Genomic DNA, 16,399 nt, shown 5'->3' with positions numbered 1-16,399 from the left:
CAGTTTTCCCTAATTCCTCCTTCACAGAAACTTCACTTAGACCACATGAGTCTGGTGTTTGAAGGCAGATGCTTCCCTGTGTGGCAGCCAAAGTCTTAATAGTGTCTTGTGTGACATCCAAAAAGTGACAACCCTGCTCCCAACAGAGTCACAGAGATCACCATGGAGGATTCTAGATGGATGCTTAGGTATCAGGGAAGTCTCTGTCACTTTAACTGATACAGGGGCAGTTTTGATTATATATACTTCCTGCTCAAATTTGTCTCTCTGATTTCTGATGGTGTTACTAACAAGTTGTTGTTTTATATGTTTAACAGAAGCAAGCAGACCTACCCAGCTCCTCCCAACAAGGCTGCAGCTGCATGGTCAGTCCACATAATATATGAAAATTGTATCCTGTTTATTTTTAAGATAATAGGTCATCTACTGAAGAAGGCAGACTCACAGACAGGGTCATCTTGCTGACAGGCTTCACACTGAAAAAGATATCCTCACAAACTAGGTTTAAATGAAAACCAAACTAAAGCTATCATGCTATTACTTGGCAAAAAGAAAAAAACTTTTTACTATTCATTTATTAAATGAACTTGCTTTTCAATCATTCTTCCTATTAATCAGCTATATATGATTGGATAGAAAAAAAGGATTAAAGTTTATATAAGTTTGAGGGTCTTAGGAAGGGATATATTATGTACACACAAGTTGCAAAGGTCTGAGGAAGTGACTTAAGGTATGTGAAAATAAGACTTAAAGATTTCTAAGTTTCAGAGTTTTATGTTAGTAGTATGTGGAGTTCTAATAAGATATTAATCTAGCCTTGGTAAAGCACTGGCTACTATTATCATAGTCACAGGCCAAAATTTTTAATTTCCTTTCATTGTTTACTAAACATAGACTTAAAAGTGCTGCTGACTGTGCTGAAAATATCCATGTCATATATATATATATATACACACACACACACACACACATATGTAGTTTGTGTGTGTGTGTGTGTGTGTGTGTGTGTGTGTGTGTGTGTGTGTGTGTGTATAAAACTTGGCCAAAAGAAAAAGTATTCACTTTTGTAACTGAGAACCATCCTTTGGGTCCCCAAGTTTTTACTAAGTCTATAAAGTACAAGTCTACCCCAGCTGTATACAAATACTGGTCTTGAATGGAAACACATGAACTATGAACCAATGGCTGAGGGGTCCCCACTGGATCAGGCCCTCTGAATGGATGAGACAGTTGATTGGCTTGATCTGTTTGGGAGGCACCCAGGCAGGGGGACCAGATCTTGTGCTCATTGCATGAGTTGGCTGTTTGAAACCTGGGGCCTATGCAGGATTGTTTGGCTCGGCCTGGGAGGAGGGGACTAGACCTACCTGGACTAAGTCTACCAGGTTGACCTCAGTCTGTGGGGAAGGCTTTGCCCTGGAGGAGATGGGAATGGGGGGGGGGAAGGTGAGGGGGACGGGAGGGGGGAGAACAAGGGAATTCGTGGCTGATATGTAGAACTGAATTGTATTGCAAAATAAATTAATAAAAAAAAAAACAAATACTGGTCTTGTTCTTTTATACAATGAGGATTTAAGCACTGATTACAGACAGTGTTCATGACAATATATCTAAAACTTTTATCTCCGTAAGTAAACTTAAAAAAATTAATGTAAGCTTCAGGCAGTCGTGACTTGGATCCACCTATGACAGATCAAACAGACTCCTGAAAAAAGCTCCTGTCAGTTAACAGTTCAAGCTTTCCTCCCTACTGCCTATCCCTGAAGATAGACTCTCTCCTTCTCCTGGCCTTGGGACTCAATCCACCTCCTGCTGTAGCAGGATACTGAACTACATACAGTCTTTCCATCCTGTAAAAGCATTCCTAAGAGAATTTTAAGTCCTAAATAAATTAGGCATGTATGTTGGTATTTTTCTTTTCACATACTCCATAATACCACAACTACCAGGACTACAGACCTAGAAGACTGTTTCCCGCTCACAGAGCAGTGCATGGATTGGACCTTAAAGAAGATATTTCTCGGCAGAAACATCTGTTCGTTTCCTGCACAGCAACCCGGCTGCAAGAAACAAACCATGTCTATTCTCAAGATCCATGCCCGAGAGATCTTTGACTCCCGTGGGAACCCCACTGTTGAGGTTGACCTCTGCACCTCAAAAGGTCTCTTCCGTGCTGCCGTGCCCAGTGGTGCCTCCACAGGCATCTATGAGGCCCTAGAACTCCGTGACAATGATAAGACTCGCTACATGGGGAAGGGTGTCTCAAAGGCTGTTGAGCACATCAATAAAACTATCGCACCTGCTCTGGTTAGCAAGAAACTGAGTGTTGTGGAACAAGAGAAGATCAACAAACTGATGATTGAGATGGATGGCACTGAAAATAAATCCAAATTTGGTGCAAACGCCATCCTGGGAGTGTCCCTGGCTGTCTGCAAAGCTGGTGCCGCAGAAAAGGGAGTGCCCCTTTACCGTCACATCGCTGACTTGGCTGGCAACCCTGAAGTCATCCTGCCGGTTCCAGCTTTCAATGTGATCAACGGCGGTTCTCATGCTGGCAACAAGCTGGCCATGCAGGAGTTCATGATCCTCCCCGTGGGGGCGTCCAGTTTCCGGGAAGCCATGCGCATTGGGGCAGAGGTTTATCACAACCTGAAGAATGTCATCAAGGAGAAATACGGGAAGGATGCCACCAATGTGGGTGATGAGGGCGGGTTCGCACCCAACATCCTGGAGAACAAAGAGGCCCTGGAGCTGCTGAAGAACGCAATTGGGAAGGCCGGCTACACCGACCAGGTTGTCATCGGCATGGACGTGGCTGCCTCTGAGTTCTTCCGGTCTGGCAAGTATGACCTGGACTTCAAATCTCCTGATGATGCCAGCAGGTACATCACGCCCGACCAGCTGGCTGACCTGTATAAGTCCTTCATCCAGGACTATCCAGTGGTGTCCATCGAAGACCCCTTCGACCAGGATGACTGGGAGGCCTGGAAGAAGTTCACAGCTAGTTCAGGCATCCAGGTGGTTGGGGATGATCTCACGGTAACCAACCCTAAGAGGATTGCCAAGGCTGTGAGTGAGAAGTCCTGCAACTGCCTCCTGCTCAAAGTGAACCAGATTGGCTCTGTGACCGAGTCTCTGCAGGCGTGTAAGCTGGCCCAGTCCAATGGTTAGGGTGTCATGGTGTCCCATCGCTCTGGGGAGACTGAGGATACTTTCATCGCTGACCTGGTTGTGGGACTCTGCACTGGGCAGATCAAGACTGGTGCCCCATGCCGATCTGAGCGCCTGGCCAAGTACAATCAGATCCTTAGAATCGAGGAAGAGCTGGGCGGCAAGGCCAAGTTTGCCGGCAGGTGCTTCAGGAACCCCCTGGCCAAGTAAAGTGTGTGTGGAGATCCCTGGAGCCACCGGCTGCTTCGACCCTGTCCCTGATGTCAACGAGGCGGCTCAAAGCTGGCCCAGCGCTTGTCCCTCCCATACCGCGGCTTCCTTAGACGTCCTTAGACAGCCACACCTGACCACCTGGAGCCTGCTGGAAATCCCAGCCTTGTAATCATGTGATTGGTCTGAATCATTGTTTCTGTCACCTCACTTCCAAGCTAAGTGTCTGAAGCCCATTGTAATCTTTAGGGTGGCCGCAGGTAAGATCCCTGCCCCAGCGGTTCTACATGCAAAATAAAAGCCTCAGTGACCCATAAAAAAAAAAAAAAAAGAAGATATTTCTCAGTAGAGGACCATCTTAATCTAGAATTGATGTTCAAATGAACAAAGGTACCAACAATAGCAACAATAGAAAAAAAGTAGGACATATGAAAAAGCAAGACCAAGTAAATCCTCCACAATATCATAACAAACCAACAAATGAACTCAAAGATACTGAGAGAGACCAAGTGCCAGATGTGTCGTTCAAAAGGCAAAAAGATGATGTCCTAAAAGAAGATAGAAACAAGCAAGTAAAACCAACTGGGCATTGAGACGAGATGCAACACTGTACAGGAAAACAAAGGCTGAGGGACAAGAACAACAGCAATTTATATATATATATATATATATATATATATATATATATATATATATATATATATATATATATATATATACATATCAAAGACTCAGTACCAAGAAAGTCAAATCCTAAATGGAAACTGAGATTATTCCGGGGGGTGGTGAAGAACAGATAGAAATGTTGGAAATAAAAAACACAAAACCTCCAATAAAAACACAGGGGAAAGTGACCACAGAAGAACTAAGCAGAAGACAGAATATCAGGCATGAAGGATGTGATTTCAGAACACTGCATTAAAATATCAATAAGGAAGTAATAAGTAATAAACATGACCACAGTGTCCAAACTCTGAGATATTTTAAAGAGACCAATGCAAGAACCTGAGGGAGAGGAGATGCTAAACTATGTACTAAGGACATGGGGATTTAGCAGAAACTATCCAGGTCTGTAGAAAGAAACAGACATTCTGACAGGATTCATTTAGATTCTCAAATATATGTGAACAGGGTGGAGCCTCTCCTTGTCATGTTAGAGTCAATGTGTGAAAATAATATAAGACTTTCCATGGAGTCACAGAATGGACAGACACAGAAGTTGTTTTCCCCCTTTGATCTCTACCTGACTGAAAAATAAACAAGAGGAAAGCAAAGGTCTGTAAGATGCATAATGAAGGAGGAAAGTTTACAACCGAGTGTCACATTTCTGTGTATACAGTTCATTATACTCAAAGGAATTACATGTGCACAGAGGAGCACGCACTGTCATGTAGCCAGAATACCTTTAGCACAGTCACACAAATACTTACAGAAAATTATCAAATATATCCGGTTTGATCTCAAAAAATATATGGCTTTTGTCGAATCCTTCTAGTGTGATGTAAATGGGGACAAATGCACCTAGGATCATGTCAGCCTTCATGTAGGTGTTGGGCTTCCAGTAATCAAAGCATCTCTGATGATTCATTTCACCTAATGTAAACAAAGACTGCAGGAGTAAGAAGAGACAAAGCAAAGGAAGGGACATGTCAGGGTCTGCACCACACAGAGACAATGTCCTGCAACTAGGCTGAGCTGTAGAGGAGATGATTGGCTTAGGTCATGGAACAGGCTCAGACCTCGACAGTATCAGAGGAGACTCTGTATGCTACAGCTGGCTCCTGATGTTGCATCAGGCTCTCAAGCTGCACATAGTCTATGGTTCTCATACAAGACGAGGGCACAGACAGAAGCAAAGTCCAGACAACTGAGGGTAAGGCAGAGTGCTGAGCTTCTCCTCTAACTGTAACTAGAGTGGCCCTGAATGTGCTGGCTTTTCTTGCTTCTTTTCCCCTCTCACGTATGTGCTCTGGGGATCTCATAGTCCTGGGGCTCTGCACCTGCATCCTCTATGCTGGTGGAAAATATGTTTGTTTCTTTCCATCTTCCCCGACCTCTATGATTTCATAATAGTCCACAGTGGCTTTGAAGAGCGCCATAGCCAGAGACAGAATTATGGGTCATCAATCCAAATTGTTTGATTTAGATTGCTGTTTTGGAAGACACAGATAAACATTATAAACACTGAGAAAAAGCCATAGCTGGCCCCCCCAAAGCATGCACTTGTAATATTTCATACAATGATTTCACAAGAGGGTGTCAGTTTCTAGTGTCTGCCATTCAGAAGCACAGTGAACTTGTATCTATCCTGACTTCCTGGTCTCCTCTCTCCTCCTTGTAGAAATAATTATGAAGATGGAGAAAGGAGTAAGGACGTTCCAGACAAGTACAGAAGATCATTTCCCACCACAACCATTCAAAATATTAGGGTTCCCAAACAGTAATCTGTGTTCTGCTATTAGTGGACTCTGGTACCTCCTTTCCCATCTACATTTTGTAAAAATTCACAATGAAATAGAATCATACTTGATTTATACACTTCTTCCTCTCTCCTGTAATACTATTAATCAGAAATACAGTTGATATACTGTTATATATTATGGATAATTATTATATAGTATAAGACAAATCAAATTTTTGTATATGTATATATGTCAGATAGGTAGCAACAATTTATGAAAAAAGAGGCCATGGATTTTCAATGGAGCAATGAGGACTACACTGGAGACTTTGGAGTACATAAATGGAAGGAGAAATCATGTAATTATGTTCAATAAATAAATAAATAGATGCCTCTTATGTATAACCTTACAAAATTTTGATTATTGGAATCCTTAAAATATACACAAAGTATTTTTCCATTCCACACTGTGTATTTAGTAGTAGTAGTAGTTCTGCACACAGCCTGAAGTGTTTCTTTAAATTATTCCTCTTTTGTCACTGAAATGTGTTCTTTGACAAGTAATTCCACAACACCCTGATATTCAACCTCTCACAGTCACCATTCAAACTTATGATAGGGGATTGACTGTTTAGGATCCAGTTTTGACTGAGATCAGACAGCATTTGATTTTTTGTGTCTAGCTCATATCCCTGAATAAAATCTCTGCATTCATTTGTATGTTCAAAATAGTAGGATTGCCTTTCTTGAAAGATTGAATAGTACTTATATGTATGAAGGAATGCATATGTATATACATACACATATATGCATGATGCATTTAACAACAGTTACTGTTGATAAAATTCCTGATAATCAAGAGCCCATGAACGGCTGTATGAGAAAATTTGGAGGGAGGAAATGGATGTGAGAGCAGGCATGATTATATTACAATCTCAAAACCAAAGAAAAATGTTTTCTCTGCATAAAAAAAAATCAAGTAATACAATATCTTGCATTCATGTGTTGAAGGACAATCAAGTCATTTCTAATTGTGTGCACTCTAAATTATGCTTCAGTAAACATGAATGGAGATGTGTCCTTGACCAGCATATGTCATGTGTTGTTTTCATACGTATGATGTTGGAATCACTCACTTGTGTATACAATGAATACTCTATTTTTAACTGACTGAGGAATTTTTGTGTTATTTTCCTTGATAACTGTGTAATATTAAATTCTCTCTGTCTTGGTTAGGGTTTCTATTACTCTTATGAAGGAAAACATTTAATTTTTGTGGCTCTCTTATAGTTCAGAGGTTTACTTCATTATCATCATGGTGAGAAGCAAGGCAACAGGCAGGCAGACACAGTGCTAGAGCAGGAGCTGAGAGTCACTACATCTTGACTTGGAAACATGAAGTGGTCTGATTCACTGAGTGGGCATATATGAGAACTCAAAGCCTGCCTCCACAGTGACACACTTCTTCCAATAAGGCCACACCCATAACAACAAAACCATACCTCCTAATAGTGCCCCTCTGTGTGGAGCCATCCCTCACCCCCACATTTCCCCCAGAGTACTCTTGAGTAGGAGCAGCAGGAAATATTAGTTAGAAGGATAGAGGGGAGAAAAACAGAGAGAAATGCAGGATAGCCTCATAGTGTAGATGTAACCAACCATCTTATTAAATAAGAAACACAGAACCAATGCAAAGAAGAAAGCCAAGAGGTCAGAGCTAAGAGCTAAAACCTTACCTTTCCTCCTGCGGTGGTCCTACCTCTCCGAAAGAGAGCTGCTTCCTGTGTTAAAGTCTTTATAAAGACTTTCGGTTCTGCCTTCTCATTGGTTGTAAACCCAGCCACATGACCACCTCGTCACTGCCTGTCTGTACAGACCTCCAGGTCTTCTATGGTTGGTATTGAGATTAAAGGCGTGTGTCTCCAATGCTGGCTGTATCCCTGACCACACAGAGATCTACCTAGCTCTGCCTACCAAGTGCTGGGATTAAAGGCATGCACCACCACCGCCCAACTTTCCTATGGCTTGCTAATAGCTCTGACCCCCGGGCAACTTTATTTATTAACATACAAATAACATTTTAATACAAAATAAAATATCACCATATTTCCCCTTTTCTATTTTAATAAAAAAAGGAAAAAGCTTATAACTAACATAAGAAAAACTATATACAAAAGTACAATAACTATATACAATATATACAAGTAATAAATACGTAAACAATGTCTAGTCCATTTGTAATTGACAAATTCAGAGAAAATAATTCCATTACCTATCCTATTTTGGTAAGTCCAAAATGTATCTAATTCACTTTCTATCCTAACTAATCTTCAACTATAACTAATCTTCAACTCCCTCAGAGACCCAAGAAGGAAATAATATTAGCTAACAAAAATAAAAACAGGAAGAACATGCAAGCAACTTCCAAAAAATTGTGAGTTGACAGAAACAGCCAGCTGCCTGGACAGTCATCTGAGGTTTCTCCGCAGTGTTGGGGCATCATCTTCAGACTATAGGCTTAGCATATCTGACAGACTCATTTGTGAAGTAGGATGTACACAAGGTCAACAGTTCAACCTCACATTGGGTGAGAGCAGTCTATATACCAGAAACACCTGAATTCCACTAGTGTCATGTCATGATTCAGGATTTTAAATTCTGGAAATTGTTGATGTTTTTTGAATTCAGCTGTCTATTCTTCTTGGCTATGTGTGTATATGGCTTCATCTCAGCATCCCGTTCTTCTCCACTTCCCTCTATTAATGCCATTCTACTATTGAGAGGCATGAGCTTAGTTACTCTTCAAGAATAACTGTTTCAGCTGCTGTTCCACTGCACATCATAAGCCATCAGCCCACTGCCTGTTCGGCTGCCTTCGAAGAAAAGGGCACTGTACCTTTTCTGGATTGTGAAGGCCACTTCAGGGATGGTGCCATATTGTCCTGGCCTCAGAAGATGCCTTTTGATAAAGCCATAACCACACTTGTTTTGACAAGAATCAGTAGTCCTTTGTTTCATGTCCTGTCTGTCCTGTTTGTCAGCAGTTGATTTGAGGATACTTTGTTGTCCAGTGCCTAACTTTTGCCACAATGAAAGTTAACTCCAATTGCAGTTTTTTCAATGCCCATATTTTCTCTGAAGTAGATTGGTACTGCCAGGAGCCGACATGTCTCATAGTCATAACAAAAAAAATTTTTTTCTAAGTTATTAAAACATTTTAAATGCCATATTCTGTAGATCTCTGAAGGGTTTGAAGATGACCTGTCTATCTAAAATATATCTGCTCAATCTTGAAAACATACCTAATATGACTACAACTTCTATTATAATGTCTAACTACTAACTTTCATTTCTTTATATCCTAATAGTTGGTAATAACAACATTCAAGGATCAGAAAATTGCATTACATTGTTAAATGAACGGTATAAGTATGATTAGAAATATACATATAGCATTTTTTAACAATATCAATTTCAATATATATAATTTGTATACAATATAAAACAATCCAATCCAATGTAAAGTATTTACATTTTTCTTTTTTTTAAACAAGAACCTTAAATCTAATCTCCTTTGCTTAGCCCTTTTCCTAACCCTTGACAACAACTTGTAACCAACCCCCCTAATCAATGAAAATTATCCCAGACCCAAAACCCATTAAAAGACAAAAAAAAAAAAAAACCACCCACCCCACACCACCTCTTTGGGAATGTAGGCATCGTATTCTTAAAATTGCTTCCTGTTGGGTATGGGCAAAGGTATCTTTATCCTGAAAAGAAAAATTTTAAGTTAATTGTTAAATTATAGGAAAGGTAACTATATTATCCTTCATTATCCAGTCTGTGTATAATGCCAAAAGTTCAGGGTTTATCTCAAATCCTTATTCAAGTAGTCTTTGAGACTGGATCATCTCAGCTAGTCATCTCAAAATTGCTCTGAGCACTTTGTAGTTCACAGCTGATCTATAGATGATGTTTGTCAGCTTAGTGATGTTATTATTGTCCACGTGGAATTGTTGTTGTTGTGGGACCCCATCTTCTTCTGGAGACTTCAATTGATGTTAGGCCTGGCCGTGAATTCCTGCAGAAAACTGATAAGAGACTTGAACACAAAGACATATATATGCAGCTAATTGAAGCCTTTTTTCTTTCTAGAATTAGTTAGTACTCTATATGACCATTCATATCTTAACAAAGTTTAAAATGTATATATATAATATATATATTAATCTTGTAAATTTTGATATAAAATTCATACTTTAAGAAAAGTTTAAAGAATCAGAATAGAATCAAAGAGTTGAGATTAGTAACAGAATAGTCCCTTAATTAATTTGGCTTTTCTCCTGTCCCATAGCAGAAGATGGCTCTTTTTTTCTGGCATGATACAGGGAGTTTGCATTTTCCTTTTAACAACATGCTTGAGTTTAAAGAAGGAGAGAGCCATTCTCCAACTCCAAAGTCAGCTTTAAATTTTAATTGAACTGGGACAATTAGAAGACCAATAGTGTTGAATCTTTAGAGAAAAGCAGAAACAAACATTTAGGAAGACATAAAATTTTTAGATAATATACCCGTACGCCATTTCACTCTGTTTCCTGGGATAGATGATTTGTTCCTTTTCTTCAGTTGTCTCATTTGTCCAGTGTTCTTCAGATTCCTTAACCTTCATTCTCCTAAAAGACAAAAACAAAAACCTTTCCCCAAGGTTTTTTGGGGATGTTCCTTTTTGGCAAGTTATTGTCTGATTAAATGAAAAGGCATGTGATAGTGGTATAAATTAGTTTAAATTGGATGTTCATGCTAGTTGATGAACTATCACCTCCTCTAATTAAGAGGTCTCTCTTGTTCAAATCGAACCTTTATCAATTTTGATGGTACCCACAGCTTATCTTCTCCTGTAGAAATAAAAGCAAAACCTCGTCCCCAATGTAACATATATCCTGGTTTCCATTCTGAGGTCAGCACATCCTTAAAGTATATAGGCTGATTTAATTCTGTAGCTTTTTCTATTATCCAATGTCTCTGCAGCTGTTGTTCCTTTCTCATTGGCATTGAGAAAATTCAAAGCTAATAGAGCATTATGCAGTCTATTTCTGTGGGTTTTTGTTACCCCTTTCTGTTTGTTTAGCATATCCTTTAGAGTTCTGTTTGATCTTTCTATAACTGCTTGACCTGTAGGATTATGTGGTATACCTGTAATATGGTTTATATTATAATAAGCAAAAAACTGTTTCATTTTAACAGAGACATATGATGGAGCATTGTCAGTTTTGATTTGTGCAGGTATACCCATGATGGCCATAACTTCTAGCAAATAAGTGATTACAGAATCAGCTTTTTCAGAATTCAAAGCAGTTGCCCATTGAAATCCTGAATAAGTATCGATGGTGTGGTGTACATATTTCAATTTTCCAAATTCTGCAAAGTGAAACACGTCCATCTGCCAGATTTCATTCCTCTGAGTACCCTTTGGGTTACATCCTGCTGGTAATGGCGTTTGATTGTAGAAGGAACAAGTAGGACATTTCTTTACTATTTCTTTGGCTTGTTGCCAGGTTATGGAAAAATCCTTTTTTAAACCTTTACTATTGACATGATGTTTTTTATGAAACATCTGAGGCCTCCAGCACATTTCCTATCAATAATTTATCAATCTCATCATTGCCTTGTGCTAGAGGGCCTGGCAGACCAGTATGGTATCAGATGTGAGTTATATATAAAGGATGACTCCTTTTCCTGATTGTATCTTGTAATTGAATAAATAGTGAAGTTAATTCTGAAGCATCAGAGATAAATTCTGCAGTCTCAATATGTAATACTACTCTTTCAGCATACTGAGAGTCAGTTACTACATTGAGAGGTTCTGAAAAATCCATTAATACCAACAGAATAGCATACAGTTCTGATTTTTGAACTGAATTATAAGGACTTTGAACCACTTTACTTAAATTTTCTGCCTTTCCTTGTTTGTTGACATCTGTATAAAATGTACGAACTCCAGATATGGGTTTTTTCCCGGACAATTTGAGGCAAGATCCAATCAGCTCTCTTTATAAGATCAATTCTATCGCTTTTGGGATATTTGCTCTTAATTTCTCCCAAAAAATTACTGCAAGCTTTTTGCCAAGGTTCACTTTCTATTCATAATTTTTCAATGTCCTCCTTAGTTAAAGGTACGACAATTTCTGATGGGTCTATTCCTGCTAACTGACAAAGTCTCAATTTTCCTTTCCAAATCAAGTCAGAGATTTTTTCCACATAAGTTTTTAATTTTTTATTTGGTTTATTTGGTAAAAATATCCATTCAAATATAATATCTTCCCTCTGCATTAATATTCCTGTTGGAGAATGCCTAGAAGGTAAAATAACCAAAATGCAATCCAGCTTTGGATCAATTTGATCTACGTGTCCTTCATGTACTTTCTTTTCTACCAAGGCCAATTCTTTCTCAGCTTCAGGTGATAATTCTCTTGGACTATTTAAGTGTTTGTCACCTTCTAAGGTTTTAAACAAATTATTCAGTTCATCATTTTTTACCCCAACAACAGTTCTTAGATAAGAAATGTCTCCAAATAATCTTTGAAAGTCATTAAGAGTCTGTAGTCGATCTCTCCTAATTTGCACCTTTTGAGTTCTAATTTTTTGTAGTGCTATTTTATATCCTAAATAATTAATAGAATCTCCTCTTTGTATCTTTTCAGGAGCAATTTGTAATCCCCAGCAAGGCAAAATTTTATTTACTTCTTCAAACATTCTTTCTAAAGTATCTGCATTTGAGTCAGCTAGTAAAATATCACCCATATAATGATAAATTATAGATTTAGGAAATTTTTTACGTACCACTTCCAATGGCTGTTGTACAAAATATTGGCACAGAGTTGAGCTATTCAACATTCCCTGTGGAAGGACCCTCCATTGAAATCTTTTAACTGGTTGAGAATTATTATAAGTAGGCACTGTGAAAGCAAATCTCTCTCTGTCTTTTTCTTGTAAGGGTATTGAAAAGAAACAGTCTTTTAAATTAATAACTATGAGAGTCCATCCTTTTGGTAACAGAGTAGGCAAAGGAATTCCAGATTGTAGAGAGCCCATTGGCTGAATTACTTTGTTAATTGCTCTAAGGTCTGTTACCATTCTCCATTTACCAGATTTCTTTTTAATAACAAATACAGGAGAATTCCAAGGGCTGGTTGATTCTTCAATATGATGAGCATTTAACTGTTCTTCTACCAGATCTTCTAAAGCCTGGAGTTTCTCTGTTGTTAAAGGTCATTGCTGAACCCATACAGGCTTGTCTGTTGACCATTTTAAAGGTAGAGCTGTTGGTGTTTTTGGAAGATTATCAGTTGTTGTGCCCTGTTCTTGTATGACATGGATGGCTGGTGAGCACTTATTAGAATAATATCTTCCAATATTTCTCTCAGAAACATGTACTAGTTTATGATTTGTTTCTGAGATTGGAGGGATGTTAACCTGAGTATTCCATTGTTGCAACAAGTCTTGACCCCACAGGTTCATAGCTATGTTAGCCACATATTGGTTTTAATTTTCCTCTCTGTCCTTCTGGACCTATACATTCGAGCCATCTTGCACTCTGTTTCACCTGAGATAATGTCCCAATTCCTAACAATTGAACGTTTACCTCCTGAAAAGGCCAAGTTGGATGCCAAAATTCTGGTGCAATTATGGTAATGTCTGCACCTGGGTCTACCAGACCAGACAACAAAACACCATTTATTTTTATTGTTAATTTTGGTCTTTGTTCATTAATAGAAGTTTGCCAAAAAAATTTCTTTATGTTTTTTCCTGGATTTCCTATTCTCTCTGTTTCATCATCCCGACCAGCAAGATTTATTCCAATAGGCATTTGGTTATTCAGTTGCTTTGAGTATGGGTTTCCTCTACAACTGCAGGAAAGGTTTGAACTGGATTTACTGTGGGGGCCTGCCTGAGGCCCCTCTGGGAGTTTCCTGAAGCCCGAGGCAAAGGATTACCCTGTCTGTCCCTTGTTGATCTACATTCGTTTGTCCAGTGTTTTCCCTTACCACACCTTCTGCATACTCCAGAGGGAAGGGGCATTCTGTTGCCAGTGTTCCTTGAAGAAACATTATTTCTAGGAATGACCTGTTTACAGTCCCTTTTCAAATGTCCTTGCTTTCCACATCCAAAACATCTAACATTTCTCAAACCTTTTGAAATTGCTTCTCCTACCCACATATCATCATGGTCATGAGCCTCAACATTAACCATATCTCTAATCCAATCTTCCAAAGTTGCAGATCTTGCCTTTAACGGCCTGATTATTCTTTTGCATGCTGCATTTGCGTTCTCAAAGGCCAAAGATTCAATTATTATTTGACTAGCCTCTGAATTTGGGACCATTCTCTGTACTGCTGAAGTCAATCTTTGTAAGAAATCTGTGAAAGATTCTTTGGGGCCCTGTATAACCTTTGTAAATGACTCAGTTTTTTTTTTCCTGGTTCCTCAACTCTGTCCCATGCATTCAAGGCTACCATTCGACACAGAATTAGGGTTTGGACATCATATAAAAATTTTGTTTATACTGAAGCATATTGGCCTTCTCCAATAAGCTGATCCTGGCAGACTTGTATTCCGCTATCCCTCCATTGTTTTTCTATATTTTTAGTCTCCTCCTTGAACCACATTTTCCACTGGAGATTTTGTCCAGGTTCAAAAACAGCCTGTGCCAGCTCCTGCCAGTCCTGTGGTAGAATCCTATTACGAGTTGACCAGGAGTTTAACATTTGCTTTACATATGGGGAATGCATGCCATAAGATGCTATTGCCTCCTTAAATCTTCATAAGTCTAACATTTCAATTGGAATCCAAGTATTTTGTCCATTCTCTTCACCAAGTAGCTGCTGTATGGCTACCGGATAAATTAAGGGTGATTGTGTGAAAACTGGCTTTCTTTCTGTAACCTTATGATCCAATTTTGAAACAACTTCACTGTTAATTTCTTCTGTCTGAATTTGAATTTCTCTATAATTCCTTTTTACAGGTTTAACAGGTTTTTCTAAGACTGTTATCCTGGCACTTAAATTGACTATCTTTTTAAATAGTAAAATGAGGATAAGAAAAGTAATAAACTGAATAATTCGATCAATATTAATCTTCTCATATAGTTGTTCCATTGTCAGAGTGCCTAAAATTTCAAACAAAGCCCAATTTTCTTCCAATGTACACATAAAGTCCATTTTTTTATGTAGAAAAAAAATTCTCTTAAGTAGATATGTTAATTGACTTACCAAGTCTGCATAAAACAGTAGAAATCCAAGGGAATTTCAAAACAGCCACCTGGTGTCCAAGGTGTGAATCCAGATCTATATAGAGATATATAGATATATATATATATAGAGAGAGAGAGAGCTAGAATGCGTAGCCACAAGTTCTGAGTAAAACCTTGGTTTTACAGGCAGGGGCCTTGTTTGGCAGGGCAGGCCTGAGTTGTTTGTAGCAGCGGCTTTTCGCAAGTAGCTCCAGCTGTGGGTCAGTCAGACCTGGGCCCAAGCTAGGGAGCCGAGTCTCCCAGGCTGGAAACCGGACCTGCTGCCAAGCAGGATTCTTGTCACGTTGGATTCTTGTCACGTTGGGTGCCAAATGTAGATGTAACCAACCATCTTATTAAATAAGAAACACAGAACCAATGCAAAGAAGAAAGCCAAGAGGTCAGAGCTAAGAGTTAAAACCTTACCCTTCCTCCTGCGGTGGTCCTACCTCTCCGAAAGGAGAGCTACTTCCTGTGTTAAAGTCTTTATAAAGACTTTCGGTTCTGCCTTCTCATTGGTTGTAAACCCAGCCACATGACCGCCTCATCACTGCCTGTCTGTATAGACCTCCAGGTCTTCTATGGTTGGTATTGAGATTAAAGGCATGTGTCTCCAATGCTGGCTGTATCCCTGAACACACAGAGATCTACCTAGCTCTGCCTACCAAGTGCTGGGATTATAAGCATACACCACCACCACTTGGCTTTCCTATGGCTTGCTAATAGCTCTGACCCCTGGTCAACTTTATTTATTAACATACAAATAACATTTTAGTACAAAATAAAATATCACCATAATGTCCTGGCATCTATTCCTTCTGGGTGACTTTCCTTCTTGTTCTAGAGCATTCAAGTGTGCTGTTACGTCACTAGTGTGAGATTTCTCCAACTTCTTTATGTGGGCATTTAGTGCTATTGATTTTCTTCTTAGCACTGCTTTCATAGAGTCCCATAAGTTTGCATATGTGGTATATTCATTTTTATTGATCTCTAGGAAGTCTTTAATTTCTTTTTTTATTTCTTCCTTGACCCATTGGTGATTCAGTTGAGCATTAGTCAGTTTCCATGAGATTGTAGGCTTTCTGTAATTTTTGTTGTTGTTGAACTCTAACTTTAAACCACAGTGGTCTGATAGAACACAGGAGGTTATTCCAATTGTTTTGTATCTGTTGAGATTTGCTTTGTGGCCAAGTATGTGGTAGATTTTAGAGAAGGTTCCATGGGGTGCTGAGAGAAGATATATTCTTTTTTGTTAGGATGGAATGTTCTGTAGATATTAAGTCCATTGGAATCATAACATTAGTTAAGTCCCTTATTTCTCTGTTAAG

General features: G+C 39.0%; 1 protein-coding gene and 1 pseudogene across 1 annotated transcript in view; one reads left to right on the top strand and one right to left on the bottom strand.

The window, feature by feature from the left end:
• LOC128120569 (vomeronasal type-2 receptor 116-like) overlaps nucleotides 1-5,029 on the bottom strand; it is a 52,389-nt gene extending 47,360 nt beyond the window's left edge. Inside the window, exon 1 of the mRNA XM_052754729.1 lies at nucleotides 4,812-5,029. Within this exon, the coding sequence (XP_052610689.1) occupies nucleotides 4,812-5,029 (218 nt within the window). The remainder of the gene's footprint in view (nucleotides 1-4,811) is intronic.
• On the top strand, nucleotides 2,030-3,702 carry LOC128120519 (alpha-enolase-like; annotated as a pseudogene).
• Nucleotides 5,030-16,399: the final 11,370 nt, after the last annotated feature.

This window comes from Peromyscus californicus, unplaced genomic scaffold (genome assembly GCF_007827085.1).
Source record: "Peromyscus californicus insignis strain IS unplaced genomic scaffold, ASM782708v3 Scaffold_2__1_contigs__length_46816999, whole genome shotgun sequence".
NCBI lineage: Eukaryota > Metazoa > Chordata > Mammalia > Rodentia > Cricetidae > Peromyscus > Peromyscus californicus.
The sequence above is the reverse complement of the archived record's forward strand: the minus strand, read 5'-3'. Positions and strand labels throughout refer to the sequence as shown.